The 27,793-nt window shown below is 38.0% G+C and overlaps 1 protein-coding gene across 2 annotated transcripts in view; it reads left to right on the top strand.

Annotated features, from left to right (window-relative positions):
- Window positions 1–23,384, top strand: part of STX7 (syntaxin 7) — a 40,791-nt gene extending 17,407 nt beyond the window's left edge. For both annotated transcript variants that reach the window (XM_006200057.4, XM_072965885.1), the window contains exons 3-10: window positions 11,979–12,048; window positions 14,017–14,110; window positions 14,792–14,929; window positions 15,702–15,754; window positions 16,296–16,392; window positions 17,620–17,692; window positions 19,409–19,491; window positions 22,020–23,384. In XM_006200057.4, coding sequence (XP_006200119.1) covers window positions 11,979–12,048; window positions 14,017–14,110; window positions 14,792–14,929; window positions 15,702–15,754; window positions 16,296–16,392; window positions 17,620–17,692; window positions 19,409–19,491; window positions 22,020–22,112 — 701 coding nt within the window. In that variant the 3' untranslated portion in view covers window positions 22,113–23,384. The remainder of the gene's footprint in view (window positions 1–11,978; window positions 12,049–14,016; window positions 14,111–14,791; window positions 14,930–15,701; window positions 15,755–16,295; window positions 16,393–17,619; window positions 17,693–19,408; window positions 19,492–22,019) is intronic.
- Window positions 23,385–27,793: the final 4,409 nt, after the last annotated feature.

Genomic DNA, 27,793 nt, shown 5'->3' with positions numbered 1-27,793 from the left:
GCAGAATTACATCCCCCGAGAGCTTTCATAAAGAGTCTCTTAAGGATTTATTGGATGACAAAGGATAGAACATGAAGGATAGAATAGAAAATTTCGAAAAAGAGGGTGTTGTGATTCCAAGATGTGACACTAGAAGAGGGGAAGACAGTTTGATAAGTTGCAAAGCTCTCAGAAGTCCTGACTGCAATGTACAGTCACCTTAATGCGGAAGAAACAAGTTATATAAAGAAATCTTAAAGAAAAGGCACATTGCCTTCCTGTGAGCTCAGTTCTGAAAAAGAAACAGTTGTTGAATGTGAATAACAGAAAGAGAGAGGAATGAGAAGGACACAAAAGTCACACTATGATACACTGATACACGAACACTTCATCTAGAGGGAGCTAGGACTGCTGCTTCAGATAGTTGAAGGGGTGTCAGGTGGCTGAGGGGCTCTCTTCTTTCTGTATGATTTTAAGGAGGGCAATTAAGAGATGAATGGAAGGAAGTTGTGTCTCCCAAAATTCATATGTGAAGTAGTAACCCCCAATATGACTGAATTTTGGAGATAGGGCCTTTAAAGAGGTAATTACGGTTAAATGAGGTCATAAAGATGGTGCCCTAATCCAATATGACCGGTGTCCTTATAAGACTAGGGGGTGACAAGGCACAGAGAAAAGGCCACATGAGGACACAGCAAGAGGAGGCCATCTCCGAGCCAAGAAGAGAAGCCTCGGGAGAATCAAACCCACAGGCACTTTGACCTTAGATTTCCAGCCTCCACCCAGAACTGTGAGAAATAAAATTCTGTTGTTTAAGCCACCAGTCTGTGCTGCTTTGTTATGGCAGGCCTGGCAAACTAAACACAGGCCGGCATTCCTTGGCAAGTTGCACTGGGGTTTAAAGTTGTGGGAAACCCAGATAACACTGAAGTTCACTTTTGAATCCCAAGACTCTACACTTTAACTTACTGTATTCCAAAAAATGATGTGCGTTAATGTGCTTAGGAAGATATTGAGCACATAGTGTAGAATGAGAGACAAGATATTTATATTAACTTCTTTTGACTTTTATGAAAAGCTCAAGATTCTGAAAGATACTTTTAAATAGCAAGTGTAGTTAATGGATAATAATATAGAAATACCTGTATTAAACATGCATTCATTGTAAGATTTGCTTCTACTTGAAGCCATTAGTGATAATGATCACAAAGATGAGCCCAGACCGATAATGCAACATCAGTTGATTTTTCAGCACTTGTCTGCCAAAGTCACTTGCCTGTCAGAGTGTTTTTCTTCAATGGCAACCTTAGGGAAACAGCTTTAAAGTGAACTTGCATGCTCTTTTATTTATCCAAAGGGCTCCAGAAGTATTTATATGTAGTTAGCATTCTTTTTTTATGAAAATGAGATCATACTCTCTTTCTTTCTTCTTTTTTTTTTTTTTTTTTGCTGCTTACTTTTTGTCTCTTCTGTGTTGGTTGTATAATTTGTTATAATACATATGTGCTGTACATCACTTGATCAAATCTCTGTTAATGGACATTTTATCCTAAAATTATATGTTTAAAAGTTAAAGAGTAAGCTCTGCCTGCCAAACGAGTCCTTCTGAGTTCTATGTACTGACTATATGGTAAAACTTTTTTTGCCACACTCTTATTTAGTAATGAATCTATTATTAGATCTTTTCACTATAAATACATTTAATATGCTCAGTAATTATATCACAGGGTAGCTTCTCTTTTTAAAATAAAATTTGCGATTAGTTGTGTAATGGCCACTCAGCTGCCCTGTGAAGCTGCCTATCTTTATAGTTTAGTTGGCCCGGTGCTGGTGTGAGAGCCGGACAGCAGAACTCAGGCTGGGCTGTTTAGTTTGGGTTTCCTGTAATGGTTTTGACAATTCCTGTCCTCATCTCTTTATCTCTTTCTTGTTTTTCACCAATTACTGAGCAATAGTTTTCCTTAAAGAGTAATTGTCTTTTATGCTGACTCCAGACTGGGTTTTTTCTTAAAGCAGTTATTAATTGGTTTGCCTATTAATTGATTTGGAAGGATCCAAAGCTCATACAAAATAGTGTCCTGTTAAGTCTTGGTATGTTTCCTTTTTCCAGTCTTCTTTCTTGTTATAGTGTCATTATCGTGGTCATGATTTGAAGACACCATTGTTGCAGTACTGATATTACTGAGTCTGGTGACTGACTTCTCCATCCCATTAACGTCCAAGAGAATGCCCACAGACATCACCAAGATTCTCTTATAGCCTGTGGATTACTGTTTTCCTGCTGGGGAACATGGAAGCCTTTAGCTAAAGATCCAGCTCAGTCTTGCTGATTTAGGAGTGCCCAGAGCCCTGCTTTGCTGCTGGGGTGTGGGAGGAGGGCTGGGCAGGATGGCCCAGATACCTCCAGTGATTTTAGTTGTATAGACTTGCCTGTTGGCCCTGGTTTTGGCATGTAGGCAGTCCTGTTCATCTCTTTCTGGAAGATAGGTAAATTAGTATCTTTTAGCTCTCTTATTAAATGTTTACTGTATGCCTCCTGTTTGATATTTTGAATCTGTTTTTTGGGCATTGTTATTTGATCTTCTAGCCAACTCTGTCAGGTGAGAATATTTAGATTTGAAGTGTTTAGGTCACTTGTTCAAGTTCATTCATAAAACTATTATGGGAAAGGTGGTACTTGAACCTAGGATGATCCGATTCACATAACAGTACGCATTTGAATCAGGTTTTATATTGTAACAGGTCATTACTTGTGCAATTATGTGCATTCATTCATTCCATGAGTATTTATTAAGCATCTGTGATGTGCTGCGCACTGTCTGGATGCCAGAGATGTCAGTAAATAAAACAGACAAGATACCTGCCTTTATGTAGTTGACCTTTAGTGAGACAAGACAGACAGAAAATAAATAAGTAAATTGTATATTGGAAGGAGATGTTAAGTGTTATGAAAAGCAACCTGACAAAAACATACCAGTGGGAATCAGGTATCCTGGAGAGGGTACTGCATTTATAGATGGGGTACACGGAGAGCCAGGATAGACCTCACCGAGGAGATGATATTTGTGCAAATATTTAAAGGAAGTAAGGGAAATGCATCCTTCAGTATCTGAGGAAAGAATGTTTTAGATAGGGGAATAGCAGGTCCAAGGGCCCTGAGCTAGAAGTGTGCCTGCGTGTCGGAGGGGTAGTGAGGAGGCCTGTGTGCACAGAGCACAGAGAGAGGGAATAGTAGGAGCTGGGGTTGGGGTGGTGGGGTCTTCTAGGCCATTGGAGGGACTCCAGGCTTTTTCTCTGGGTAGAACCAGGCTTTTGAGCATGTAAGTGAGTGGAATGTGGAGACACAGATTGGAATCTTCTTATATAACCAGCATCACACCTTATTTTATCTGTATAGAACTCAGAAGGATTCATTTGTGGAGGCAGCATAAGTGGTAAGTTCCCCAACATTTAAACATGTGGTCTTAGGATAAAATGTCCATTAACAAAGGTCTGGTTAAGTGATGTGTGGCACGTTCATATAATAGAGGCATCACAGTGTTGAGCTCAACTCGAGTTTTGACTTTGTCAGGTGGTTACTATGAATGGAGAGAGGGGCTTGAGGATACAAGCAAGAGCGTGAAGATGACATTTAATTTAAGCTGACTGTGGAGTTTAGGTTGGGTCCCAAGGCAAGTGAAAACATCGGGGGGTGGGAGGGGAGATTGTGTGAGGGACAGCGCCAGGACCAGAGGATGCCAGGCCCCGGGTAGGGGAGGGAGTCAGAGGCTTGTTGGGGTCAGGGTACCAGTGAGCTAGACCTACAGGAGGTGGTGTTTGTAAGTGATATGTATGAAACTAAGGTTATGAAGAGATACAGTTACTGGTAATGAGAAAGCATTTGATGAGATCTTAAGAGTGTGTGACTACGGCAGGATGGAGGCCAAGATTCTTTGGGGAGAGGCCTGCAAAGAACTGAGGCCAGGATGGTAGAAGGATCATTGACATCTGTATCAAAGTCACCAAGAATTGAGACAGGAATGGAGAGTGCCAGTGAGCCAGGAGCTAAAATCATCAGGAAGAGAGGTGTGTCTCCTGAGCATCCCCAAAACGATGTCACTGCACCGGTCAGTTGAGGGGTGGGTGAGGGGCGGCGGGCTCGTGCTTGCTGCGCATCTAATCCTTCCAGTCACTTAGTCTTCCTTTCCGAATTTATCTTTCCCTTTCGTCCCCGAGTTCCTCTAGTTTCTGCATTCACCAGTGCCTATTATCTGGCCATCTCGTCTATGAGTTCTTTTGTGATCTTCCTTTAAAACTGTAATTGCCTCATTGAATTAAAAAAAAAATGTGGTACTATTTTGGGTTATAATTTTCACCTTACCCACTTTCGTGACATTTTTCCTGTTGTGTTTTCTTTGCCAGAAGTTTTGCTGTTCTTTTCCACAATTTTTTATAGTCTTTTGCGTGGTTGCTATGATCTATCCCCCTCCCCTCAACCCCGCCACCGTTATTTGGTGGAATGAGTTTGCTTTTTCTGGCAGGAGATGCTGTGAAGGGAGAGGGGGGTGCCCAGCCTCTGCTAGGGCTCCTTTCTGGCTGAGGCACTATTTCTTTCCCCTTCTGCCTCTCAGAGCCTAGCCTGGTATAGGAGGGCTCCCCCTCCAGTCCACTCGGGGTGTGACCATCATCTTCTGGTGGTGGATTCTTGCTGGTGACACTTGGAGCTCTGCCCCCCTATTCTCCTCTGCAGCCCCCCTCATTCCCTACCCCACCCACATGGCTTCCCACCCAGGATCTGCTCTTTTTCTGTTGCTTTTCATCACATGTACATATTTTTGAGAATTTTTTTTATTGTCCTAATTTCTCTGAAAATGTAACTTGTGTGGATTTTCTTTTTAATCCTCTCTATTCTATATGGCTTGAGGTGGGAAGAAGAGGGAAGATTCAGGAGCAGACCTCTGCCATGTTCCTATACAAAGCAGAAATCCATTTGCAGTGCTTTGGCAAAAACGTCTGAGTAACAAGGTGTTGCAAATAGAATGGGTCAGAAATTCAGACTGAGATAAACAGTTGAGGAATCACTGCCATGTAAACTGGAGGTGAACTTTGTGGCATAGCTAATATGTGGGGTGCTTTTGAAGCAGAAGGAGGGCTATTGGACCATCCAGTGGAAGGAAATTCACGGAGGAGGCGGGCCAAGGCGGGGTCAGGGAACTTGAAGAACTGGAGGGAGTGAGGCCTTACCGCTGGCAAGTCCCTCGGTGTTTGCTGCTTCCACAGATCACCTTCTCAAGGGCCCGTGTCCTCCTCTGGCCTTTGTTACTCCCAGTTCTAGACCCTCTCAGAGCAGGTCAGCTGAGCAGGTCCCCGTGATGAGATGTTAGGACCGAACATCTTTGCTAAGACCAAGCTTGCAGTGTTCCCACCATCTTAGATATCCACAGTGTTGTTTACATACAGTTTTCAAATGACTTACTTTTGTGCTTTGTTCGTTTTTAAGACCGTGACTTCAGACTTAACCCTTTGTAAATCTACAGTAGCTTTAAAATGCCCTAAATTTCCACTTTGTTAACCTGTGTACTTTTCTCCCTTTAAGTATCTGGGAGGAGAAACTAATGAGAAATTCAAAATTACGTGTGTTCTAAGTATCGAGATTGCTTCGTGGAAACAGGGCAGGTGTTAGAGTGTGGGAAGGAGAGCGCAGGAAACCCAGGGGCGTGGCCCTGGGTCGCAGGCTCCGTGGTGAGCATCTCACTTCAGGACTCATCCTCTGGAAGGTCCTGCATCTTCCCCCCACCCCTTCTCCTCTCCGCTGTTCACATCAGTTCTTTCACCCACAATGAAGGTAAGTTCCCTGCTCAGGTCACGAGACAGAGCATGAGATAGAGAGCATGTTGGAAAAAAGGCCCATAATTATTTTAGTAGCTTTCTTTCAGATTCTCTGCAGAGTTTTCCCACTTGCCATGTGCTTTTAGAATTATTACACACTTTTTCTTGGTTTTTCCTAATAGAGGAAATAGACCAAGTTCACTTGATTTTTTTCTTAGACCCTTTTTGTGTTACTTTCAATCAGCTGATATATTTTCTTAGGAGATATTATCCCATTCACCTTGTATCTGTAATGAGCCCAACCTAATGATTCTAAGAGATCTATGCCATTTAAAAAACGTTGTTATATAATTGTCTTCCATAATACTCTAAACCACCCTTTAAAACAGGGTGTTTCTATTAATAATATTGTTTCTGTTAATATTTAGTTGTTTTTTTTCCAATTCAGTTTCAGTTATAGCATTTGTATATTACTGTCAGATGCGTGTCGCTGTCAGGTAGTATCTGACTCTTTCCTCCTAATTACAGGATATAAACTGTCTCGTGTCCGTTGATCTTTACAATTGTCATAACTGTCTCAGAGATTATCAAGTTTCAACACCTTCCTACAACGTGGTTTACATTAGTTGCGTTATTAAGAATATTCTTACTGTTCATTTCTTTCAGGTGAAAAAAAAACAACACACCATACTGTTCACTCTCATTTATTGAACTCCTGTTTCCGGTACGAGATACTTACAGTCATTGTCCTCAGTTGAAGTTCATGATAGCTGAGGAAGAGGTGATTTTTCTTTCTGCTCAACTGGTGAGGCAGTTGTAACTTGGAGAGATGAGGTCAGTCGCCACAGGTCAGCAGTCAGGAAGAAGTGAGGTCGGGTTTCCAAACGAAGCTTGCTAGTCAGCGTTTTAAACTCAACTTCTCCTTCCTTAGTCTGATGTAGATGAGACTGAGTCAGAATCTTAAACCACTTGTCCCAGGGTTTTAATAATCTTTTTTTTTTCTCTATGATTGTCAGTTTCAACTCTGAGTTATTTTGGGTTGAACACTGTTTTGTCTTAAAAGAGAATGATGTATTCTGTTCTCCATTATCTGGAGACACTTCTTTGAAGGCATTCTGTGTGCCTGTTAGGGCTGGCCCAGGGTGCCCCCAGGGCCCGGCCACTCACTGGTCAGACAGCGTCCTCCCTGTTCACCAGGGAACTCTGACAGGTGGGCATTTTTACAGTCCCATACCAACTACTGCCTAGTTTTATGACAAAAAAATACCCTTTGCTATGAAGTATTTTTTCTTACATCATCCACTAGATGGCAGCAGACCCCCATGGAACAGAATGGGTGTTCGGCACCGCATAATGAAGAGCCTGAAAGGGGACTGTTTTGGTTTTAAGGAAATGATGTACCTTTTTGGGTGTGTAGTTAATAGTATTCCCTTTATGTTACAAAAAATGCAATCTGTTCTTTTAAGTCACCTTTCTAGAAGTGACAGTGCAAATAGTTGCAGATTGTGGGTAATACAAACATAATTTGTTCATTGATTCTCATAGAGGTGCATCTTAATTTAATCCTATCTCCATGTATTAGGTGTGTTTTTCTTCAGGTAACTGTATGGTTATATAAAAGATTTGTTCCTTAATTTTCATGTTTCATGAGGATTTTTTTTTCCTTTAAAGTAGGACATATGCCAATTAAAAATGAATATGACTGTTCCATAAATTCATAATACTCCAGGGTAAGTAATGAAATGAACCCAACAGACATGACTTGGGGCAACTAGAAATGATTATCAGTTTTTCCAGATCACCATCCTTTTGCCGTCTGCCTAGTAACCTCTTTAATAGAGGTGACGATGTAGCAGTTTCTCTACAAAAGTGTTCATTAAGTACAGTGAAAAAGTAATCATAATTCTGTTTCTAAATTAATGTGAGAAGAGCAGCAGTTAAACTTTCTGCCTGTAAGTTGAATATCTTGATCAGAAGCATTGGTGTGTAATTGTTACTAATGCATGGATTCAGAGGCTGATAGAACCATGGAAGGAGGGCAGTAGAGGAGGAATCATAACAAAATCTGTAGTCCTATTTCACTGAATATAAAATTCTGCTTCCACCAACATGGAGTGCAGTCACCTTGCCACTGGGCGATTGGCTGATACCCCCAAGCGTGCGCCACATCACATACTTACTTTGGATGGCGGTTGCTGCAGACTGGTACATGGCATTGCCAGTAATCATGTTAGTCTGAGAAAGGGGAAGTCCATGATGGTGAACCTATATGTGGCTTTTATTCTTAAAATAATTGCTGGTTTATTATTCCATTGAACGAGTGATGTAGGAGTTGGGGTGACAGGCAGGCAGACTAACATACAGAACAAAATCAAGAAAGAGATATACCAACAAGATAACATAACACCTAGTGGGCAGCTCGGGTGAGTGGGTCACCTAGTATACCATTGTTCACTTTCTATCCAGGGCTCAGTAGCAAGACCAGAACTGTTCCTCAAAAGATAACATTGGTTTGCAAAGAGAGCATGATTTTGCTCCAAGGTTCTCAGGGGCTCCTTTTTTCCTATTAGGACTTGCGACTCGTTTAATGCAGCATCCAGATGTTGCACAGTTACTTGAGTTACCATTGGATCACCCGGGTCTTTAAAGCCAAGTTGTAGAGTTGCTTGTACCATCACTTGAACTAGCCCAATAGCCTTTTCTGTTGGGGAGTTGAAGCCAGAGCTGACAACCTTTGGGGCCTTTAGTAAAATGAGTTGTAGCAACTTAAGAAGTCTCATGAAGCACCATTCCCTATTTTTATTTGTGACTGCAGAGAAAAACAGTCTGTCGTTTACTTTGTAGGAGTATGTCCGTGATCCATACAGACTAACAGACCAAGATTCTTCATTGAGGAAACAGGGCCCTGTATTTTCATAGAAACTATCTTCTATCTGCCGGCATACTTCTTTCTTTCCAAGGCACTAAGAGTATGCATTGCTTCTTGCTTTTCAGATCCTGAAAGCAGATGTAAGCAGTGTGTTGGACTAGTGTCATGTCCTATAGGAGGAGATGATCAATAACCTTGATGACTAACTTGTAGTACTGAGATAGTGTGTATAACCCTAACATAAGACTGTGAAGGCTCACTGCCATCCACCCAGTTGAGAGCAAATTCCTCCTCATGTTTTCTGGTTTTCAGGATGGAGAAGAAAATATTTACTGTATCAGCAGGTTTATACAAGGTGCCAGGGAGTGTGATGATCTGTTCTAGTAAATAGATCACATTTAGAGGAACACTGAAATTGGAGTCACCATTTGAATGAGCTTCCACTAGCCGTGGTAACTGTTTGCCTTCGGCATCCTTCAGACCCACCAATTAAATGGGAGTAGGAGAGGCTTCACCACTCACGCTGTCAGGTGTTTGTGGCATTTCCGAGCAGTGCACAAGATAGGTGTTGCTCCTGGTTTTCTGTTTTGTTGCGGCATAGAGCCCCCAGGGGCTTCCAATTACCTGTTCCTTCACATATGAGCCCTTGCTCAAGGAGAAAGGGTGAAGACTGGGGTTGCTGACTATTATCTGTTTACCCAAACTAGCGAAATAACCACTTGATGGATTTAGGCTCCCAGAGGCCTATCAGAAGCATGTCTACTTAATTCTTTTTTAATGGCCAATTTTATATAGCATTCGTACGTGAAAGTTACTTATCCTTTCCAGGACTGATAGACTTTTCATTTTTTCAGTGAATATTATTCAAGTTCTTCTTCATGGCCCATTTTTGTCCTGGCTTGGCTGACCTTTTTTCAGTGATTTCTGATTCTTTATACATGATGCGTATTGTTCCTTCTTATCTATGTCTTTACTTTTTTTGAAGTCTTTTGATTGTAATTCTATTCCTATCTGCGAATTTTTCTTACCAGATTTTTACCAGTCTGATATATGAAAAGTGATTATCAGTGAAGTTGAGTTTCTCATATTTTTATTTGCTTATTACAAATTGTAAGAGGATATCTTTTACCCATTTTTCACTAGACTACTTTTATATTTCCAGTTTATAGGAGTTTTTTCTCTATTAGGGAAGTCTCATATACCACAGGTATTTTCTCCCATGTACACACACACATACACATATATATATGTAATGTAGATACATACTTTTCATAAAGCACTTTAAAATTTTGTGTATGTTTTGTCAATTTGTCATATTTTCCTTCATGGTTTTTAGTTTCGTTTCATGCTTGGATAGTGTTTTATACCTCATGCCAAGATCATAAATAAGATGGTGTAATACGTACATTTTTATAGTTTTATGTAGCAGTTTAATGGTTTTAATTTTTAATATGTAAATAATTTATGACAGATTTGTTTTGCTACATGAGGTCAGATAGAGTTGTCTAACACTCAGTTTTCCTCATGTTATTTATTGTACAATCTATTTTTTTCTCACTTAATATGACCTTTGTAAAAAAGAACCTTCCAAAAATGTGATAAGTGCCCACTTCTGTCTCATAGAGGCCCACACTACAGTTTGTCTTACCTATATACTTTTTTTGAAAGTAAAAGCTTTAAACCCCTATAAGGTGGCCCTAGAAAATCTGTTGAGGTTGAGAAGGAAATATATAACTAATTGGAAGCAGCCATAAGTTAAAAACAGCAAAGTTTCTTCACCTCCCAAAAGAAAATCTATTAACAGCCAAAAAAAAAAAAAAAGAAAAAAAGAAAAATGCAAAAATAAACCCTTTGTAACTAGCTGAATGGATAGCTCTTGCTATATGCTATATGATTCCTCTTCCAGTATTTATATTTTTCATCTTTGACTTGAAAGCAGTATTCATTACATCATCTTCAGTGAACAAAAGTTATCCTGTGTTTTGGAATACAGTCATTCCCTTGATCCCATAAATAAATAATGACTGTTTAAAAGCATTTAAGCTATATAAATAAACCACTTATTTTAAATGAAAAGAATGGATCATTTTTCTTTAGTTCTTGGAAATGGGAAAGTTCTTTACTTTGAGCTGGATTTCAACTTATCTCTACTTAACGTTTTATTTTTGTATATTAGTGTATAAAACTAGGACCTCCCCTTTTGTTAAGGGCTTTTTTTTTTTTTGGAGTGGTCATAGATTTCTGGATATGAGTTAGCATGATTTTTAAATATTTTAAACCTACAATAAAATAGAAGTATAATACAGTGAACTTTTTATATATTCTTTAGCTGGTTTCACCTGTTGTTGACATTTTTCAACTTTTGTTTAATCTTTCCAAATTCAAATTTCCGATTTAAATGCAAGTTTCTCAACTACCTTCACAATTTTTTATAGTATTTTTTTCCTGATTCAGAATCCAGTCAAAAATCATACGTTGGCTTTTGGATGTTTTAGTATTTTGTGTTTTTTAGTTCTTTAATTTAGAAAAACTCTGCTTTCATATTTTTTTTCTTTTGTCTCATTGACATTTTTAAAAGTCTAGGCTAGTTGTTTTGTAGATTATCCAATAATCTAGATTGGTCTGATTTCTTTCTCATGATGAGGTTCAGGTTAAATACTTTGGTGAGAAAAATATGTAGGTCATATTGTGACTTTCTTATTGCATCATGTCAGGAGACTTATCATGCCAGTTTGACCAGTGGTGGCACTAAATTTGATGATTTGTTTTAAGCAACAAATTTATCTTTGATAAAGTTAACTCAAATTAATGACATCTATGTGGTGATAATTTGAGGCCATATGAATACCCCCTTGGTTTTAATGTCCTTCAATCCTTGCTTGAATTACTTACTACATAGATAATCAAAAAATAATTTTTCTAATTTTGTTGTACTCCTTTATTAACTATAATTCATTCACTTTATATAGGAATGAATCATGTAATTATAACAGTTACTTTCCTCCCAATTTTTATATCAGTAGAATTATGTGAGAGTCCATGTGCCATTGTACTAAATGCTCCGATGGAATAGGGAAGAAGATAATATTTTTGGATCGAAATTGCAGTTTCAGATGTTAATGTCTCCAGACAGTCCTCTTGAAAGTTAATCCATTGTCACTGATTAGATTTGAATAAACCATTTCTTTTTTTCTCAACTAATGTCTTCTGTATTTATCTCTTTGTTTTTCTTTTTCTAACTGTCCTATTGCGTGTATTTCTAACTTAATTTCTCTTGTCTTAACATTTGTAACAATTCTACATTTATTTTCTATCGTAATAGCTGTGGAAATACAGAGGACTCTGAATCAACTTGGAACACCTCAGGATTCACCTGAATTAAGACAACAGCTGTAAGTATTTAATTAAACAACAAAAAGAAGTAAATAAAGAGGAATAACCACCTACTGTTACATTCCTATGAGAGTTCGTGGTGTTACGTTTATTGTCGAAAACAATAGAAAATTAATAGGGTTTTTCTGCTGCCTTACTTGTACTAAACTTTTTAGTACATTTCTTTTCTGTCCAGAGTAGGCAGATGTTTTTCTTTATTTTTAAGATCTGGCTTACTCTGTCAAAGCAAAACTTTTTAAATTGCCTTTCTTATACTTTTTAATAGGTTGTTTTCAATGGCTTTTGAAAAATGGTATTCCAAGCTTGTCTATTTGTGTGGTTACTTCCCATAGCTAACAGTCCTTACAATGACCAGATTTTTATTTGGTTTAGAGCCAATACATATCCGATATGAACTGTGCCCCGCAAAAGCTTGTATTTACATCCTTTAATTTCAGAAAGCATTAGCCTCTGTTTATTTTTTTAATAATGAAGTTATATAGTACGTATTTCAGTAAATTAATATGGTGTTACGAAAACAGTGTTAATACTTTGTGGTATAGATTTGCAGAGTGTTTTTACACATTTTCTCATCTGAACCTTACAAAATTGGAGTGAGCTAGATGGATCAAAAGAACTATTTCCATTTTGCTTATAAGGCAAACATGTCTGTTGGGAGTTTGATAATTTGCCCAACGTTATTCAGAACCTGAATCTTAAATCTTAGTTCAGCACTGTTACAGCTACAGGTTTCAAGTAATGTGCATGTAATAAGTGATATGCCAAATATTAGCTATAGAAGGGAAAATTTCAAAGAGGAAGAAATTAACAGGTAATAGCAACCCATATTTTTTGTGAGGTACAATTTGAGGAATTTACAGTTATCTCTAATTTATATTGCATTTTTCTGCAGTGGATAGATATCAGGGTGGTAAAAATGCCCCAAGTCTAAATAATAAATCAAGGTAAAATGGAATAGAAACCACAGTTCTTAATAGTTAACAATATTTTGCTAAGGTTAATAGCGGAGGTTCTGAATATATAGACGTTATTAAAGTCTTTTTAGACTTTTAATTATATTACTTTTTCTAAAAATTTTTAAAAGGCATATTAAAGATAGGGGACTTGGTAAATATATGTAAGTAGATTATAATTCTTCCTTATCTGTCAAATACAGGTATCTATTCTAAAACATATGCTTATATAGTGTCATCTTATTCTAAAGGATCCTAAATGAGACCAATATGTGTTTAAAATGAGAGATAATATGTATGAGAGGTATTGCTATTGTAACTTATAAAGCATTGCATTAATATAAGCTTTTTTTGTGTGTCAGTTTCTTTAGTTAGAGATCTCACTTTTTACTTTATAAGCTAGCTAGCAGGACACAGATACCAATATAATTTACCTTATTGTGTTCTGCTGTTTTTACAGAGAAATGCTATTTTTCTTCCTGCAGGAGACTTAAATAATAATAAATTTGTACTGTTACTAATTACTTCTTCCACTCTTATTTTTTTTTAAGTATTTATAGAATTTAAATGTTCAGGTAGAGAGATACAAGGGACTAGCCCTAGTACCCTGAGACCTGGGAACTGGGCAGAGTTGAAGGCAACAAATCCTCTTTACTTATTCAGCTAATCTCCCGATTCTGGGATGCACATAAAAGGCTCCCACACCCCCAGAAGCTCACACACCAGACCTCTCACAGTCGTGTGTTGGCTTGACTCATCTTCCTTTCTAAATAGCTGCAGATACTTGTTTCTCAAAGCTTGGTTTCCCTCAGGTGTGAGTAAAGAAGCTTCCATGTAATATTTGCTCAATATTTATAAAAGAATAGAACCTGAAAATTTTCTTTTCATAGAGAAAATTTGGAGCCAGTCTGTAAAAAAGTGATTTTCATAAAACTATTCATCGGAGTTGAATCAAGTTGTAGCTTAAAGCAATAGATTAGTTCTTTGGCTATAATGTGTGTTTTCTCACTTTAGGCAGCAGAAGCAGCAGTACACCAACCAGCTTGCCAAAGAAACAGATAAGTACATTAAAGAGTTTGGATCTCTGCCCACCACCCCCAGTGAACAGGTATCACGCTTTCAGACACGTTGACGTATCAAACGTGCTAGAAATCAGATGCATCATGGGATCTTTGAACTGTTGTACTAGAAAAGAAATTAGGGGGGAAAATCTATTTGAGATTAGTTCACAGAACACAAAACTATATTTAATTGCCCAGGTAATATCCTGTGGTTCAATAAAGCAAAAATTATTTCCATGCAGTTGCTCTGACCCATAATTAAGTAAGTGCTCAGAAAATGCTTCCTGAGTAATTGTTTCCTGGCCTTCCAGAACTGACTTCATGCAGCATGCTTGCTCATTCAAATTGGGTTTCCTAAGGGCACACATATTTATTACCTTGCTTACTTAGTGGAAGTTATTACTCAGGTAAGAGTCAGAGGTTTTATTAAAAAATAATAATAATAGAAGGATTCCTTTAAAATAAACTCAGAATCATGACCCAGTGTTTAGGATGAAAACTTGAGGTGAGAAATCCATCATTATGGGCCTTTTACCTTGAGGTAACTATGCACAGTATCTGAATATATTGTCAAAATGTTACTGAGAGTTAATAAGGCCCTGTAATAGGAGAGTGAGTGAAATTTTCAGAATTAAGTAAAGAGCCAGCTACTGGCAAAATAACTTTCGCAAACTCTGTAGAATTTCCGAGCTTGATTCTAGCAGATTTTCCCCTCCTCTTTCCTCTAGCGTCAAAGGAAAATACAGAAGGACCGCTTAGTGGCTGAATTCACAACATCACTGACAAACTTTCAGAAAGTGCAGAGGCAGGCAGCTGAGAAAGAGAAAGAATTTGTTGCTCGAGTAAGAGCCAGTTCCAGAGTATCTGTAAGTATTTAAAACGGCATTGCAGAAATGAGCGCGCGCCCCTCGGGATCCCGCACAAGAGGACATTGGCGTGTTTTTTAAAATCGTAAAGGCCTGTGAATGTATTGGAAATCAGTATTTGAGTATTTACTTTCAAGTATTTCTGCTCAATTTTTAAGAAGAATGGTAATTATGTATTACTGTGTTGTGGAACAAAAGATTACACATTATCTAAAAATATAGAAACGTTCCTTCAGAAACGATTAGGGGTCAGATCCTAAGTAGTATTCTCACATTAAGTTGAGCATGAGGCTGTTACTTTGTGTTTGTGCTGGTGTACAGAGCACTTTACTCCTGGGTTATGTGAAGTTGATGGAAATGAACAGAGTGAATATATTGTGTGAATATTTAAAATGAAGATACACCTTGAGAAATATAAAATGTTCAGGTAGAGTGGAATTTTGACTTAATCTAATTTTAAATTCCCCTAGAAACTATCACAAGTTATTTCCTTGTTCCTTAATGGAGAGGTTCCAAGACTACATTATGTTTTAATCAAATATTTATTATTTGGCCCTTGAGAATACTTAATTATTTCCTTGTCAGCTTAGGATACGATTTTATTATTATTTGAAGTAGTTGACCTTCAGTAGTAGAATAAGGACTTTTCTCTCTCTTTCCTTACACTCCAGTGTGTACATAAGTCAGTTTAGATTTATTATAAAGGGAAATGTGAGTGTTGTGTGTTTTTTCTTTGTGCCTTCTCAATCCATTCTGTTACTAAATTATTCAGGGTGGTTTTCCTGAGGAGAGCACAAAAGAAAGAAATCTCGTATCCTGGGAAAGGTAAGAAGTATAAAACAGTATAAAGATCAAAAGATAATTTTTCAAATACATTTTTAACATCATGGTCCCTGGGCAGAGTTAAAGCTTTCAGGATATTATATTATGACTATCCTAAGTTATTTATAAATAGAAAACAATAAATTTGAAAGCTTTTCAAAATAAAGGATAAATATATAAAATATTCCAATATAGCAGTAATGCTTTATAAATAATTATTTATCCAAATAAATATTATTGACAATTATTATCTGATATAGATTTATTCCCATGTATGAGGTTTAAGTCAACCAAGAAGAAATACTCACTTGCCAAATACAATAGCTTCCAATAACTATGTAATAACTCTAAAAAACACTATCAGTGAACTGAAACATGAATAAAATTTGGTTAACATTTATATTATATTCTTAGAATTTAAGTAAGTAATTCTCTGACTTTGAAGAACAAATATTCTGTTTAATAAATATTTCTTAAAGAGGAAGGACGTCCCATTATTTTCGTACTCATCTTTCTTTTTTCCATATTCTCTTGTTTTTAACAGCCAAACTCAACCTCAAGTGCAGGTGCAGGATGAGGAAATTACAGAGGATGACCTCCGCCTTATTCAGGAGAGAGAGTCTTCCATTAGGCAACTTGAAGTAAGCTTTACATTGTAGAGTTGAACCACTGCTCTGTTCTTAGTGAGTTTGTCCTCACGATGCTTAGATAATGCTGGGAGAGGGGTCGAGAAAGAAAACTAAATAAGTATATCAATTTGGTGGCATTTCTCATATAAATTAGAATCATTCCTTTAAAAAAAGACAATAATCTCTTTAGAATGTGTGCTAAGATGAGAAAATATACTTCTCTCTACTCCAACTTTTTTTTTTTTTAATTCTATTAAGTCATCTCAAGGCACCTGAGCATTGAGAAAATACCCATCTAGAGATAAATGTCTATTCAGAAAGTCTGGATGGCTTCGTTGGCATGTGATACACGTCACACCTGCATAAATAAGACTTTTTACAAGGTCTTTAAAAAGTATTTTATTGCCCGTTAGTATGTGTAGGAGATCAAAGAGATCTAAAAGGTTTAGTAGCCTTAGTACTTAGGGAACCTACCTGATCCCTAGAAAGTGGGCTAATAGTAGCTAACGATAGCTACCATTTATCAGGGGCTCCACACACCAAGCACTGTGTGATAAATTCTTTGTACGTTGTCTCATTTCTCATAAAAACTCTGAAGTAAGCAATCGTGTTGTTATCACTGTCATTTTACACATGGGGAAGCTAAGACATAGGATGAATCTGTAAATCGCCCAACTCCTCCTAAATAAAGTATTTAAACTTTACTCTCTAATCACACAAAAAAATAGTTACCATATATTGAAGAAAAGTAAATTTATAACTTACTTATTCATCACTATTCCATTGCATATTCAAACTTACTAATGTGAGACTTTGATTTTACACCTAATATTTTATTCCTTTAATTGTCAAATTGGCAAGTAAGTTTTTACTAGAAATACAATATTTCGTACTTTTGTGAGGGAATACTGCTTGTGATTATAAAACTGATCAGAGCGCATGACGTAAATTCAGTGAACCCATGGCACTTCTCTAGATCCTTCATTTCCATCCTGACTCCCTTGACGTTTTTAGCATCACAAGCTTATTTTAGAGCACTGGTTACTGTTATTCAAAGTCTACTTCTATGGGATTGCCTATAGTAAAATAGTCTCCTGATATTCCCAAAATGTGTGTTATTAAGTCCAGATGCATGCTCACCTATGTATGAGTGGTGGTTTGGGTTTTTTCAATTTTCCCGTTTTGTGGATTGGAAACTGAATTTCTGATTATAATAATAATGTGATTTTTTTCTTTTAGGCTGATATTATGGATATTAATGAAATATTTAAAGATTTGGGAATGATGATTCATGAGCAAGGAGATGTAATAGGTAAGCCCTACTCATTAGATTTCATGAGGTGGGAGCAAGCTATATGCAGTTTACCTGTGGTAACTTCTCAAGCCAGAGTAACTCCTTCCTCTCTCTTTCGGTCCTTCTGGAATCAGAAGCACCGTCTCTACAACAGACAAAACATCACCCTTCGCGTTATCTAAAACAGATCTCTGTTTTGGCTCCTACTGGTTGAAATGACCAGCTTCATTTATTTAAGAAGTCCCAAATTTAATCAGGGTCTACTGCTGCTGAGATCATGGAAGGTACCATGTAACATCATTCTAGCTTATTTCCAGGACCTCTGGTTTCCCGTCTTACCCAATTTAATTATCATCACACCAAGGACTTTGGGGAAATTTCTGTTTGTAATTGTACACGCTGTCTTGCTTTTTAGACTAGAGGGAATAGGTAGCCATTTGTCTAATCTTTCATTCTTATAGCTTTTGGGGGTAGATTAATTTAGTAGTATTACTTAAATACTGAGGATCCTTTTTTAAAAAATTCTTTAAAAAATATTAGTGCCTAAGACTTAAGGTGAGAAGAGAAAGCATGACTTACTTTTCCGCGAGTTAGGGAAATAAGGCAAGCGTGCTCAGTCCTGAATTTAAAGGGAAATAAGTCAGCACAGATGATTCTTTTTTTCATCCACGCTCAGCTGCAGGGATCAAGTTGGGGTTTTGTCACATAAGCATGACTACAGTAGGGGGCGAGGGAGCTGAGGACAAATGCAAGAAAGCAACTACAGATGAGTGCCCTTGGAGTCTATGCTAGGAAGAGGGAAGTGAGGACATGAAGTATGTGACAGGTGGTGAGAAAATTGTAGGATCACACAAGTGGGGGCCTTAGAGGGAGTGCCCTCTGAAGATCGCAGGTGGTGATCAGAGGGTGAGACCTGGAATTGAGGTTATGGAGAGCGGCAGTTACAGATGATGATAGATTTGGGATGTGACCATGGAGGTGGGTGGCTGAGAAAGGGTCACAGGCAAAGTCTTTGAAAAACGTGTGCTCAAGGAATTGAGAGGCCGGGGAATTAGAGGGTCAGCAATTGGATGTTGAAATTGCCAGTATGTATAATAGGAGAAGCACTGAAGAGAACATCAGGGGCTAAATGGTCACGGAGTGAGAAGAAAAGACTGAGAGGTCTCTAGATGTCTGCAGCCGGGGCAGCACGAGCTCTAAAACGCAGAGTCAGCGGGGGAGAGGAGACTGGCTGCTGCAGGGGACACCCGTTCCAGCCCCCAGGTCAGAGGAGGGTGGGAAGGAAAACTGTCACCGCTTGAGAAGGCTGCAGGGGCCCTCAGGGAGGCTAGGTTTCAGCCCAGAAGCGGGTTGATGCTGGCTACCGAGCAGATGCCGGGTTTCCGTTCTCTGTGTTTACCCTGAGTAACAGTTCAGACACTTCGTACCGAGTTGGCTGTCGCACAGTGCAAACGCTGTGACGGTACTTTTTACGGCTGCCAGGAAGAACTGGAGTGCACTGTAATGAAGGTGGTCAAGTTTCTTTTCTTTAAGTTGTTACATATTATTTGAATCACCTGAGAAACAGTAGAGCTAAAAAAAAAAAATTCAGCCTTGCCCATATACTATTAATATTAGCCTTTGAATAGTGAACATGTTTAATCTTACCTGGAACTAAAATCTGGTGATTTGTGCAGCTCTGTTACTGGAGCATCAGCACCTGTTTGACAGTTTTGTGTGTGTTTTGCTTTACAGACAGCATAGAAGCCAACGTGGAAAATGCAGAGGTGCACGTTCAGCAAGCAAACCAGCAGCTGTCAAGGGCAGCCGATCATCAGGTAGTACTGACTGTGCTAAACGGTCTTATCACTTAGACTATGAACTGTGCGTGCGTGTGCGTGCGCGCGCATGTGTGTGCAGTCAGGTTTAAAGACGCTGGAGATGTGTTAAAATTTAAAATCCCATGGAAGATAGGTTAGAAATATGCCAGTCATCTTAAAACTGGGTTTAGCCTGTCTGTTCTCAGGGTTGAACCAGTCTTGAGAGCCACAGAGAGAGGAATTTCAGTGTTCAGAGTCTTGGGGGAAGCGTCACACAACTCCAGTCTTCTCTGACAGCTGCTGGTCTCCCATGTCGTTTTGACATTCCACCCGGAAGCCTCTTGACAGCAGTTTCCCTCTGTTTCTTGTCGTTCCCTTCTACCTTTCTTTTTTGTCAGTGATACTCAGGACCAAAGAGGCAATGATCTTTGTTCTAGAAAGATCTCTTCAGGTCCTATAGAAATTTTATTAGCTTGGACTGTTCTGTCAGCATTCAGCAGACCCTTCACTGGGAATGAACTGATTTCTTAAGTGAATCATGTTAATACAGGGAATCCATGTATATGAGTCAAATATAAAGATGTATAAAGCACTACAAATATTAGGACCATAAACTATTAATGCATCATTTAATATGTAAACCTTTGTTGTTTAACAAAGATAAGGGCAGCCTCTTAGGGAACCCTTAAATATGACCCTAGCATTAGAGTTCCCTTTTAAAACTTAATTTTTTTGCTGTTGTTAATAATTATTTTCTCAGATCCTTGTTACCTTCTTATAAAATACCTAAGATATTATCACTATCCTAGGTATTTTCAATTACTGTTCACTTGTCTCACTAACTGTAGAAATGGCCTTTAGTTTCAGTGCCACTTTTTCACTGGACAAATCAGTGCATATTCAGTGATATATTAAGAACGGTGAAGCCGTACAGAGAATGCTGAATTACAGCCATCGTACTCACTGACAGAGTATCTCATGTTTGCCATCTTTGTGTGTGAGATTCAGATACGCAGCTCAGCAGACTTAATGTCACCATGTCATAGACTATAGGTAGCACTCATGAGAGTTGAATACACACGCACACATGCACGCACACACGCACACATGCATGCACACACACACACACACACACGTCTCTAAATGCCAGCAGTTACAGCTGCCCAGACATAGTGTTATTAGGATTCATCAGTGACTGGGCATCTATGTAACTTCGTTTTGCTTTTGGATTTTAGAGGGATGTAGATACATCCCCAAGTTTTACTTTTCCTCTTCCTTGTGGAAGGGAAAGCCTACAGCCATGCTGGGGAAAAGGAACACATCTTCCCAAGCGGGACCTCCAGAGCTAGAGCTGCCCCCATCCTTAATCCCACAGGCCCTGGAGGGATGAGGAAAGAGCCGTGCAACCCAGTTGCTGGGAAGAGAACAGCTTCCCAAAAGTCCCACTTGGTGGCCTTGATTAACTTACACCTCTGCAAACTACATGCCTCTGAATAGTTTGGGTGAACCGTGATCACAAAGGAAGGTAGTAAATGCTTTTATCACCATGGCATCCCAGGGCCTCACTTTCCCCCACTGGGGAGGGCGCCGCAGGCAAAAAAGATAAGCTGTCATTGTTAATGAAGGCACTTGACACGTACATGTGCAGTAACTAGTTGGGAAAATAACGTGGGCGTGAAGAGATTGAAATAGGAGAGGAATTGTGTTTAATATGTGCGGAGTGTGCATTTGAAACCTTAGATGACTGTGGAGTATTGAAAAGTATGAATAGTTTTCAGGATGATTTCAGAGTCAAAAGCATGGTTTTTTTTTGTAAGTTTTATGCTCCTTCTAGTTGTCACTAAGTAAATTTACAAATTTTTCTACTTTGTAAGAAAAAGGATTCCTGCATGTTGCTGTGAGATACACAAGCCATTAGCGAAATATAGAAATCTGCAACAATGAAGAATGGAGCAAAACTCTTAACTTTCATATTTTAAAAGACTATTAGAATTTTTTTAGCTCTTTGTTTTTGACTTGTGTGTTGAGATTTCGAATGCAGTTTCTGTTACATTAAGGGACAGGGATGATTTGGGGAACTAATAAATCTACTTTTGGAAAAATTAACAAACATTTACACTTGCTGATATTTTCAGAGAACCCATTTTGAAGAGCAATTTTATGATTAAAGCTGAAGAATCAATAGGTTTTTAAGCTGGTTTTTTTTGTTTTGTTTTCATACATAACTAAACTCTGTCAGTTGCTTGAGTCAGTAAATTTTATTTTTCTGTGTCTTCTTTTTTAAGCCCAACCACACACCCAGAAAAATTACCAACAAAAGTTGAATAGTTACCCTGTGAATTATACCATTAATTCAAGAATATTTTTTTGAAAACAGTGCTATATATGTATTGAAGAGATTTTTGAGAAGCAAAAAATACAGCCAAAAATTTGAGGACAATAAAGTACTATTGATTTTACTCTAGGAATGAACCAGATGATTTTCACTTGTTATAGAGATGCTCCACTACATCGATAAACATGTTTTTTTGTTTTTGCATCTGCAGCGCAAATCCAGAAAAACCCTGTGCATCATCATTTTTATCCTTGTTATCGGAGTTATAATTATCGGTCTCATCATATGGGGAGTGAAAGGCTAAGATTATAAAGGAGCACACTCATGCACTACATTATGTAAATTATGTAGGAAGATTCCTTTAATCATGGTGGATTTTTTTTATTATTATTTTAAAGTTGTTGCATAAAGGATGGTTCCCATACTTTGTTATTTTTATTTGAGGGGGTTAGTTTTCTTTGGATTAAATCTGATATTTTCTAATACTGAAAATTTTTTCTAAATGTCACTGCTGGCATAATTTTCATGCTTTTCGACCTAGCAACTGTTAGGTTTTTGTCCACGTTGTATATGCCTTTCATTTATAATTTATTTATCCCATTGACTTAGTTTTTGGAATTCGTAAATTTAAAGGTGTGTGTGTTCTGTGTGCCTCTCTCTCTCTCTCTGTCGCAGTGTAACATGCACCCACATTTGTGTTACTTCAGTTTCAAATCTCTAATTTTGATTTGGGCCAGCAGAGAAATTCTCAATAACTTAAAAAAATTAACATATATGTTTGTGTTTGGTTGTTTGTTTTTTTTTTTCCCCTGGTTCACAGCAGCACAAATTATCTATTTAACTTTTATTGTTGTTTTTCTCTTAAAGACTCTTTATTAACTCTGAATGAAATCAGTGAATAAATTCCCAGTGTGTCTCACACTCCTAATGTATATATATTAAGCATTGGCTGTAGATTGCCTAGTAAAATGCTAAGGATAGGTTGTTTTTCCATGGGCTCTGTTTAAGTCTGATGTTCTTTTACTGGGGATTGTGTAGTCACTATAAATGTTTAATGTAATTTGGAAGAAGAGTATGATAAATCAATACCTATTGTGTTAGAATTCTAAACATCCCAACTTGTTACTCAGCTGTGTATGTCCACAGCTGTTGGAAAATTAATTATCTTCCCTTATGTCCTCTAGAGTAATGGCTACATTTGTATCCTTGGATCAAAATTACTTTGGGGAAGTAACTTTCCCACAGTTACTGTTTTTGAGCACCTAACACTTAAAATTCTGTGTTTCCCTTACGTACCATTTTGTACCATCCTTCACCAAAAACGGAATGGGAAGTTTGCCAATTAACTCACTTGCCTTTTTTTAATCAGTGTTGTTTTAATGCACTAATCTGAATATTGTAAAGAAGATTATCTTAGTTTATAGTTTGTATTTTATAATGTTCTTATATAGCAGTTTGATAGTGAAGGCAGTGTTTTACATGGCAAGCTATGAGACTTCAAATGGGAACAAATAAAATATTAAGTAACCAAGTAAACTGTATCTTTGCAGCCAAAATAAAGATGATTTCAAAAGTGTCTGGATAGTTTTATTTCATGAGAACTCTGCTAACAGGGGACTTGACACTTACCTCACACTTTGCCACTCTGCCACCTGAAATTTCAGCAGAGGAGCTGGAGCCACGTGGCCGCATTCTGCATCTTGCTGGAGTACCGGTTTACTCAGAGTTCTCATTCTGGCAGTCTTCAAAGGTTTTGCCACTAATAGGTAGAAGCTACTTTGCATGCCATCAAAACTCAAATTTTTCCATGAAAAAGACTAGAAAATTATTTTGTGAGTGAATGATTAGAAACTTTGAGACTTCATGTTCACCAGAATCAGCTTGCTTTAGTGAACAGGATGGGTGCAGGGAAGAGAATTCATACAAATACTGCCCGTCCTGAAGTCAGTGCAAGCCCGTCAGGCCGGCGGCTGGAACATGGTCTTTCTGGGTAAGTGCACAGAGATGTGTGCTGTCTCATGTGAGAAGCCAGTATCTCAAAGTTATATAAATGTCCCAGTGGCTTCCACAAATCAGTTCAGTTTTCTGCCACAGTTGTACTTGATAAAAATGTTTATTCGCAAATAGGCAAATGCATCTACTTCTGTTTATTTCATGGTGAGTTCCCAATAACAGCAAAAGCACTTAATTCAGAGGGCATGATTTTAGTGCCTTAAAGTGTCATCTTTTATAAATGTTTGATCAAGACACAGATCAGTGATTACAAACAGGAACTTTAGTGATTAAAAAACATTAGTGAATAAAAAACATTAATTTTGAGGAAAAAGTTTACACAGAATATTTGGAACACAAAGAGCAGTCTTGATGAGAAAAAAAAAGGAAAAACAGTACAATAACCAAATTTTAAAGATTCTTAAATTCTTTTGGGTTAGTTTTAGAATTGCTTTGAAAAGTGAACATTATGGAAAATAAAATTAGAGTTGCTTCCCTGACTGTCAACATACCTGAATCTGTTCAAGTCAAACTGAATCTCAAATTGAAGAAATTTTCTTACCAAGTGACACATAGTGTTCATTTTTAGTGTGTTCTGAAAACATACTTGAACGACACAGATTGAGAGGAACCGGCCTGTTTAAATTGATTGACAATGTGGCATGAAGTGTTTGGCCAATGTACTGGTCATTAATATTATGAAAATATTTTGGTTTTACAGAAGAGTTAGTGGTAGAAGAATTGGAACCATTTTGACAGAGTGCAGCTTGTTTTCAGTAGGTTTGGAATCAACCTAAAAAGAATACAGATATGGACACAGATGGAGCTTGATCTGGGACAGCAAACCATGGAGGCAGCTCCTGGGGTCAGGCCCCCTGAGCACACCGGGTGCCCGGCAGTAGCATCTGCCTTGTTGGCTGAGAACACCACGCCTCCAAGAGGCCGCAGCTGGGTCTTTCTCAGGGTCTTCCCTGCTCCCTGCTTTTGTTAAAGAATAGTAAAATCTTGTACACACGAAAATCATGTTCTGAATACCAATCTAGACAAATTTGTAATGAAAAAAGAGATGACTTTTGAAGGCTTCTTGTTCTCCCAAAATCACTGTGTGGTTTAAGCCAGGAAAACGCAGGATAGTTTTTCTATTTTGTGTGATTTTTCTGCGTCTTCATGTAGAAAGAGGAATGTCACAATAAAAGGTAAAACCTGTATAAAGGGGAAAAAAATGTCATTGCCTTAATATTGAAGAGCAGTTCACAAGGGTAACTTACTCAACTTTTTTTTTTGGAAAGGCAAAATTGACTTTTTTTTTACACGTCATCAGGTTAGTGAAATAAAAACTAAATTTCAGAAGGGGATGAAGAGAGTTGTTTGGGGAAGTTATGAATTAAATGTCATTTATAGTTCATTTAAATATGATGAAAATTACTCATCAGTGGTAAGGAACATCATCCAGCATCCTTTCCTGGGGCTACTGGGTGCGGAAGTTGTTTGCAATGCTTGTGATACACTTAAGAAAACAAAAAATTGACGTCTGGCTCCCAGACCCCTTCAGTTTACCATAAGATCTGAGCAGCTTGACCTTGTATTTCTCAGCGAGGAAATACATGTAACAAGACACAGCGAACCTAAGCATGTTACACTGAACCACTTCCTTGGCAGAAGGCATGACGTCTCTGTTTAACGATTATCCAGAGAAGCTCATCAGTCAGCGAAGATAAAACCATTCCTCCCTCCCCTCCTCCTTTTTCTTTAAGAATGTGTGGCCTCAAAATAGTGTCACACGGGAAGTAAATTGCTTGGATGTAAACCTGGGGGTTCATCTTTCTTCATTTCATGTGGATTTTTCAAAATCAGTAGACTAGGTGAAACAGCTTCTCTTAGTCACTAAGTTAAGACATATAAGAAACCTGTTTTTGTTTGTTTGTTTAGAACTGCTTCTAAATGGTACACAAGTACATTTTCCCAATCAGAACGAAGTCTCTATGTTAGACATCCTCTGGGGCCCCAGCACCTAGCAGTTTGCTCTCTCCCTCTTGTGGTGCTCAATAAATATTTATATACTTATTTTGGCATTTATTTTGTGCCAGGCTGCTACATGCCTAGACACAGAGGGTGTAGGAGTGAACCAAAAGAATGTGATCCCTCCCCTCAGGGAGCTTACATTTTGGCATTAGGCATGTATAAGGCACTTGATGTGAGAAAGAAAGCAGTGGATGGAAGAGGAAGGAGGAAAGGGAAAAACAGAAGGTATGAGGATGGAGTCGTCATTTTTGGACCACCTAGCACCTTAGAATTGGGGACCATTCACTCTTAAGGACTTTCTGTTTAGCCTCCCCACCGGCCCCAGCACCAAGTAGCTGAATTTCATTTTCTTTTCTCAGTTAACAGACTACTAGAAAAGTGATAGTTTTCTAAAGAGTAACACTAATTTGAAAGTTGATCTGTATGTACTATCTCCAAAAAAGAACCTTCCATCTTTTTGTTGGCAGCATCTGTGTTCAGAGCTAGGGCATCCTGATCATCAGAACTGACATTTATAGGACTTTGGCAAAATTACTACTCCTGATAGAGGGCAGAGCATCAGAAAGAAAGGAAAGCGCTAAGGGGATTTTGGAATCTATGTTTCTTCAGAATGCACTTAAAGCCTATGCATTATGCATGCTCTTAGTAAAATGCTCCTTAAAAAACGAATGCTGGAGAGGCTGTGGAGAAAAGGGAACCCTCCTACACTGCTGATGGGAATGCTGTTTGGTGCAGCCACTGTGGAAAACAGTATGGAGATTCCTTAAAAGACTAGGAATAGACTTGCCGTATGACCCAGGAATCCCGCTCCTGGGCATATATCCAGAAGGAACCCTACTTCAAAAAGACACCTGCACCCCAATGTCCATAGCAGCACTATTTACAATAGCCAAGACATGAAAACAGCTTGAATGTCCATCAACAGATGACTGGATAAAGAAGATGTGGTATATTTACACAATGGAATACTACTCAGCCATAAAAACCAACAACATAACACCATTTCCAGCAACATGGATGTCCCTGGAGAATGTCATTCTAAGTGAAGTAAGCCAGAAAGAGAAAGAAAAATACTATATGAGATTGCTCATATGTAGAATCTAAAAAAAAAAGAACATAAATACAAAATGGAAACAGACTCATAGACATAGAATACAAACTTGTGGTTGCCAAGGGGGCAGGGAGGTGGGAAGGGACAGAATGGGAGTTCAAAATGTAGAACAGATAACAAGATTATACTGTATAGCACAGGGAAATATATACAAGATATTGTGGTAGCTCACAGCTAAAAAAAACAGTGACAATGAATATATGTATGTTCATGTATAACTGAAAAATTGTACTCTACACTGGAATTTGACACAACATTGTAAAATAACTATAACTCAATAAAAAATGTTTAAAAAAAGTTTTTAATTTACCCTTAGCAAATCTGTTTTTCTTGATGTCAACAGGGAATAAAGAACACCCTCAATGGCTCATGTTAACTCATTTTCTCATAAATACTATTTCAATATGTCCATTTTAATCCTTTGTTTTAGCAATCATTTGGTTAACATGAAATTATGAATAGTATGAAGTCTTATTTTTCTCCAAATAATTCTAATTTTAAAAGCAGAAATAGAACTAAATAACTGACAGACTAAATAGATTTTTATAGACACTGTTGCTTCTGGCAGGTTTTTAAGAGGTTGGTCACTTAATTACTCAGAGTGGGATTCCTGTAGGTTTTGTGTAGTGATGGCATTTCTGCTTAAAATGTAAGTGGTGGAAGGCAAAACCAGATTTCCTGTGCAGTCGTTACATGCATAACACCCTTCCTTGTTTTAGAGGGAGTCTGCTAGAAATGAACTGAGTCTTTAAATAAACTTGAAAGGGCATTAATTCCCACTTTGGCAAACCCAAAGTACAAATTTTTAAGTGTTTACTGTAAGTACTGTTAGACAGTAGTTACTAACTCCAAAATCTACT

The sequence above is a fragment of the Vicugna pacos genome, chromosome 8 (genome assembly GCF_048564905.1).
Source record: "Vicugna pacos chromosome 8, VicPac4, whole genome shotgun sequence".
NCBI lineage: Eukaryota > Metazoa > Chordata > Mammalia > Artiodactyla > Camelidae > Vicugna > Vicugna pacos.
Note: the sequence above shows the minus strand (reverse complement) of the source record. Positions and strands in the feature narration are given on the sequence as shown.